The sequence below is a fragment of the Triticum aestivum genome, chromosome 6B (genome assembly GCF_018294505.1).
Source record: "Triticum aestivum cultivar Chinese Spring chromosome 6B, IWGSC CS RefSeq v2.1, whole genome shotgun sequence".
NCBI lineage: Eukaryota > Viridiplantae > Streptophyta > Magnoliopsida > Poales > Poaceae > Triticum > Triticum aestivum.
In genome coordinates this window covers 640,418,838-640,425,627 of record NC_057810.1, presented here as the reverse complement: position 1 = coordinate 640,425,627, position 6,790 = coordinate 640,418,838, and the positions used below count along the sequence as shown (strand labels likewise).

Here is a 6,790-nt window from a genome sequence, read left to right as displayed (position 1 = left end):
ACCCAATTTGCTTTATTATTAGGTAAAGATGAATAAAATTTCAGGCGTTACTAAAAAAGAACATGTGACTGAACTAGAATAACAACAATGATGAGGTCAATGTCAGGTGAATAAGGCCAAACTATATTTTGTCTAGATGAGTTTTAGGCATTCTCAAGTCACATTAAGCAAGCGATCACGACACGTACATGCGGTCTCGACCGTTACACTTGGTATAACCAGCACTCACTGATCATTCTCTCACATGACAGGGGAGAAGCTGAAAAGAAGAAAAATGAAGAAAAAATTCGTCTCCATGCATGCATGCATTACCAGGAAAATAGTTAGACAGACTACTCGATCGACGTATGCTCCGACCCCTTGACTAGCTAGTAGTTGCCATTGGTCGCCGGCGTCTCGACGTTCAACACGTAGCTGCCGTTGAACTTGCCGTCCCCGAGCTCGTGCTGCTTGCCGTTGCCGTTAGTCACCGAGGTTAAGGGCAGCTCACCGGCGCCCTTGCTACTACCGGCTATGAAGTCGTCGGAGACTTGGTTGACTTTGTCCTTGCTCTTGCCCCATATGAGAAAGTAGAGCCCTACCACGATGATCACTGCACCAATCACACTGAAAACAGAACAATGAAAGGGTATCATTAGTGTTGTTGCACTAATGTAATACTTCCTCCATCCGGGCTATTAGTTTCACTCATATTTTGGGTCAAACTTTAATTATATGTTTGACTAACAAAATATACATTGTATGCTTTAAAAATAATGTCACTAAAGATTTTCTTTGAACAAAAATCTAACAATACAAGTATATTTGTAGCATATAACACATTTTTGATCGAGAAACATATGGTCACCGAAAAATCGCGACGTAGGAAGTATATATCTTTGTCGATCCTGACATGGTAGCAAAATATGAAGAAATGTAGTGTACCTTCCGAGAGTGATCTCCTCCTTGAGAATGATGGAGCCCATGACGGCGGTAATGATCATGCAGAGCGGGTTGAAGGCCGTCACGAACACCGGGCCCCTTTGCTTAGACACGATGCCCTGCACGTAGTACGCCACGCCGGAGCACACTATGCCAGCGTAGACGGCGGTGAAGAGGCGGGCGTCGAAGCCGATGACCCACGCCTGGGTGTTGGCACGCTCGGCGACGAGGGCGACGCCGGTGCTCATCACCGAGCCCACACCACAGATGAGCACCGTGAGGGACAGCTCCGACGGGTAGTCCCGGAGCGTGCTGGACTGGAGGACGAAGAAGCACGACCAGGCCACGCAGGCGGCGATGACCATGATGGTCCCCTTTAGCCACGCCGCTGCATCGGCGCCGGCGGCCGCACTGCCGGCGTGGTGCTGGCCATTGGTCCAGGGGAACTGCACGGCGGGGCCGTGGTAGAGGATCATGAGCACGGCGCCGGCCACTGTGAGGACCGTGCCGGCGATCTTGGCCTGGCTGTGCAGGCTCCGCAGCCGCACCTTCTCCATGCGCAGGATGAGCGCCAGCACGAAGGTGACGGCCGGGAGGATGTTGATCAGCGCGGCCGCGAACCCCGCCGAGGTCAGCTTCGCGCCCATGTAGTAGAGGTTCTGATCAAGCACAGGCCTGCGAGGCAACGAACCACATGTCAGTAACAACAGTTTTGTACTCTGTCGCCATGCATGGATGGATGGACGACGGACGATCGAATTAATCAACCGTAACGGACGTACTCGAGGAATGCGAGCCCCATGATCTTGAGGAAGATGGTAATTGTCATCTTTGGCCTCAGTCCCCTGCACATGTTACGTACGCGGAGCAAATGTACAATTAGCTAGTGATCTTTCATGAACCAGATTTAGGTAGTAGTAAAATTAATCGAACTGAACTACTAGTATGCATGCTTCCACAGGACATGTGGGTTCCATGCATGCATGGTAGGACCTCCACGCTCCACCAGTGACCAATCAGGGCAGGGCACACAGCCGAGTGGGACGTCGCCAAGTGCGTTTACACATGCGTAAGCACAGATACGGCACACCGCGCACACAAATACCTGCTTTATTATGTGTCATTCTCTACTTCTGCTAATTTATGCACTCTGCTAATTTATGCACTCTGCTATAGATCGATGCTGCTTGATGAGGTACGCATATGCTGGTTTAACGCGTGGCAATTATTCTGCTTAATTTGCTGGTGCAAAACAGAATAAGGTATCAAGGATAGGCCCCGGTGCAGTCCACGAGTACTGGTCGATCGTGAATATGGTATCTACAGGTTATAAAAGGAATGATGCTTCTAAATGAGACACACAAAAAAACTAAATGCGACAAAAACGAGAACGAACTGAACAAATTGTAGGTGTGCGCTTGCTCGGTCGTGGAGTGGCTAGCTGGCGTTGCTAATTTCCCAATATACATTTTCCCCTTCATGTACATTGTCCCTCCCTCGCAATCTTGTCGAACTAAATGAGAGCTGGAACACCCCGCAAAAAGAAAACGAGAACTCAAAAATCGAGCCATTTCGGGCTTCCAGTAGTCATCATTATTGGGTAAGTGCTGCAGTTGTGTGGTAAAAACTACTCCCTCTGTAAACTAATGTAGTAAGATGTTTTTGTAGTTCAATATTAGTGTAAAGAGTAGTATATGAACGTGCATGCATGTTGGAGCCACCTCCTGTGATGGTTTGGTACTCTGCGTGTGTGGTGACTAGCACTGACAGTTCATATCTATAGTATGTTTGTCCAAGCAAAAATTGGCAACGGACGTGCATGTACGCGCGGTTGCACTGGCATGCACATCTTTTTTGTTCCTTTTTTTGCGGGCAGTGGCATGCACATCAATCCTATACTACTCCTTTCGTTTATAAATATAAGACCTTTTAGAGATTTTATTATAAACTATATACGAAGCAAAATGAGTGAATGTACACTTTAAAGTATGTCTATATACATCCGTATTTAGTTCATAGTGTAATCTTTACAAGGTCTCATATTTAGGAACCGAAGAAGTATTTCACATGCATGCACGGGGAAACTAGGCCATGATATGCACTGCACCTACGGGAGGTGGGTCGATGGAATGAGTAGTTACCTCTCGAAGTAGAGGGCGAAGGGCGCCATGACAGCGGTGGCGACGAGGTTCCGGTAGACAACGAGCACGAAGTGGCTCATCCCGCGCTTGAGGGACGCCACGGCGACGATGTACATCCCGGCGAACCCCACCTGCAGCAGCACCATCGCCAGGTATGGCTTCACATCGCTCAGAACTTTCCATCCCATGCCCATGATCCTCTCGATCTCTCACTTCAAACTTTTTCGTTTCCAAGTCTTCCTCCTCCTCTTCTTCTCTCACTCACTCTCTTGTTTCTATGGTAGCTCGATGGGAAGTAACCACTACGCAAGCAATGTGATCGATGAGGCGATGAGCTCACACCGCGGCTGCTGTCTCGTTTATATAGAGGCTGGAACGCTGCTGCGCACAGTACGCATACCCAGGGTTCAGGTGTTGGACGCAAAGCGTAGTGTAGCCATCGATCGGTGGATCCGAGTCACGGATGCGCCTACCCGGTCTGTCTCAGTGCAATCTTAGCTGTATGTTCCATTCCCAGTTTGATATTCCATTAACGGGCAAAGGAGAAGAATTTGAAGCCGACAGAGTCAACGTCTGTGGGAACTGGGAGGCTTACTTCACTTTGCCCCTAGCTAGAGCTAACTAGTGCTCTTGTACCAACAACCATCCATGTTCATGCGTGCGTGCATGGTTGTCTGTAGTAGCTAACCTAGACAAGGATCAGCGTACTGTCAATGAGTTAATCAGCTCGTAATTAAGGTGTATCACCAATGTTCAAGTGAATTAATGTTAGTTTTAGAAATCTGGTTTTAGGAGAAATTTAGGGAAAACGAGCTTTAGTTAGTTTTTTGGTGTGGTACAGATGAGATGTATGCCGGATTGCTGTACCAATGAGGCATGGGTGAGTGTGTGGTGGCAACTGGCAAGAGCATGTCTAGCCGATCCCCTAAAAGGCTTTAACTACTTAAAAAGTTTGTTCTGAGGAGTTAAACCGGACCACGGCGGACACCCTGTAGCACCTGCCTCACTTCGATCCGCCCATCATCTTCGCCCTAGTCGAAGTCGAAGCATCTACGCATGTTGCCGTTGTCTCCGGATTCGACGCACCTAGGCCTTTGTGTCGTCGCGTTTCTTCGAGAACCGAAACGCGCAAACACCCCAAGCACTCCACGCAGCCTCCGGAGCTCCCCGCGGTATGTCTTCCTCCTCTCACGCTCGCATCTCTTCACTCATCGGACTGTCGACACATCCTCGCTTGCTGGTCGGCCATGTTTGGCCCTCGCCCAACAAATCGTTGTCTTGCCTTTGCTAACCATCAAGTGTGACGACTTCTAGCGGCTGGTATTGCGTCGGGTCTCAAAAATGGAAGAACACCCCATATGGGTCTTCTACAAGTGTGAAATGGACAAAATGAGTGCAATATTGTGCGGTTGTTCTTCGGTTTTAAAATAATTTGAGCTCAGTGTTTGCTTGATGTTATGCAAAAGGGTTGCAAGTTTTGATTTTGGGAAGAAGAATCCATTGATCTATTGATCAAGAGAGGTCTACTGGATGTTGGTGCACTAGTTGGTAGAGATGAGATTACAGAACGCAAGTGTCCAAATTTATTCATTAGGAGGTAGAGAAGAAACAATTGTGTAAGTCAAGGAAGTCAACAGAGAAGAGCAAAAGATGAAGAAAGTATTCATTGGATTTGTAGGAGCAGTCAAGGAAGTTATGTTTTCTATTGAGGTGTGTAATTTTTCTTGTCGTGTTCTTTGGGTCAGTTCTCGTAGTTCAGATCCAGTGAAGTATGTGCCTAAGATATTATTTAATGCAGTAAATTGAGTAGTGAAGCTTAACTCAAAATTGCTTCTCTTAGCAGGTAGCTCTACACTTTGGGCCATGCCTAAAAGTAAATGAATTTGTGTTAAAAAATTGTGGAGTTAAGTTTTAAGAATTAAAAGTAATTATGTTTAACTCAAAAATTATGGGAAAGTTATGATTCTACTGCCATACAGCTATATATACCTTCTATCCTCACTGTACATTTTTGCATCAAAGTTCGGGTGGGCGAACTTCTCTTTTTTGTTTCTCCCAAATAAAAGAACATCTAAACTTGAAACTTTTGCAGATCAACATCACACAAGTACTACCATGTGAAGACATGCTTGGGGATTTTATGGCGCAACAAAACAATTTAAAATGATGCAACTTATTCAAAATTTGTAATTTGAAAAAAATATGTTTCATCGAAAAATCGAAATGATTTTATAAAGGGCACTTGTGTATCTTTGAGCTGCAAAGTTTCAAGGTCAAATGTTCTCTTGTTTCGAAGAAACAAAAAAAAAGGAAATTCATATGTGAAGATAACACGGATTTTAATGCAAACTGGGTGGTCTAGGTATAAGGTGTATCTACATGGGAGTGAAAAATTCATACTTAAACTACAAGGGGCCGGTTGGACTCTCTTTTTTTTTTTGAGAAATAAGGGGCCGGTTGGACTCTCCTTTTTTTTGAGAAATAAGGAACCGGTTAGAAATGCTCTAAGGGTTTGACACGAACGTACACGGTGGAGGGAGTGGCATCTCCATTATACCATATCGCGGCTTCGGTTCTTGTTTTCTCTCTGCCATGTGGCAGGGAGGCTAAGCTGACTGGCCAACATACGCAAGGACTCGTATATTCAATATTGTACAGTATGTCACTAAGCTGCAGTATAATACTCCCTACGTTCCAAAATAAATGTCTTGACCTTAGTACTCCCTTCGACACGGTTTAGAAGGCGCACTTGAAAATTCTCTAGGATCTAGGTGGTTATCTATTGGCTGTGAGATGGGCTAAAAAACAGCATTCACACTACGCATGCATATAGAAATAGTATATCGAAGTACTACTTAGCTACTAGAAATAAATGCAATGCGCTCTAAACCTTGTCTATCGTGGAAATGCACGTAAATTTAACTGTGCCTTCTAAACTGTGACGGATGGAGTACAAATTTATATTAGAGGTAGTACAAAGTTGAGACACTTATTTTGGGACGGAGGAAGTGTCTTATTAAGGTACTACCTCCGTCTAGGTGAATAAGTCATTCGCGTAGTTCTAGATCGTCGATTTGAGGAATTAAATATGTGTTATATGTCATGAAAAGTAGATCACTAGATTTCTACAAGGATGTAGTTTCTAAATATATTTTTTTGTCACATATAATACATATTTAGATAGTTAAATCGTCAACCTACAACTACGCGAATAACTTATTCACCGAGACGAAGGTAGTACTCCTTTCGTTTTTTCTATAAGATGTTTTGGACAGCTGACATTAAACTGTTGGACTGTGATATATACCAAACGTTATATTTTAAGCAATAGGCATGAACGATTCCTGCGATCACTAATCCCACCCCTTCCACCTCCGCGCGAGCTGTCTTTCTTTCATTGTGCATGCGTTGTGCAGTTGCTTTGAGTATGCATGCATGTGAGACGAAAATGCTGATGTCATCAAAGATTCTATTGAAGTTCAAATTTCAAAATGTTTTGTAGCTTAAACCGTCGCTCCGATTAAAAATTCGTTTTCACGTAAAAAATTCGTCGCGACGAGATCTTCGAAACTAGATCCCGAGTTGATATGTTTCGACGACTTTTATTTTCAGGTAAAAGTTACCATGCGCGTGCTAGGCAAGTTACCATGTGAGTTGCCCATAAGATATTATGTTATTTACACATAAATTACTGGGCATAATTTTTTTTCTAAATCTTCTCTTGACAT

General features: G+C 44.6%; 1 protein-coding gene across 1 annotated transcript; it reads right to left on the bottom strand.

Moving 5' to 3' along the window:
* Positions 1–368: 368 nt before the first annotated feature.
* LOC123134653 (WAT1-related protein At1g44800) lies at positions 369–3,256 on the bottom strand. Its single transcript, XM_044553861.1, has 4 exons — positions 3,063–3,256; positions 1,704–1,766; positions 925–1,596; positions 369–606 (listed from the first exon to the last, which is right to left on the bottom strand). Exons 1-4 carry the CDS (start codon positions 3,254–3,256, stop codon positions 369–371), a joined length of 1,167 nt encoding a protein of 388 aa, XP_044409796.1.
* Between the last annotated feature and the right edge of the window lie 3,534 nt (positions 3,257–6,790).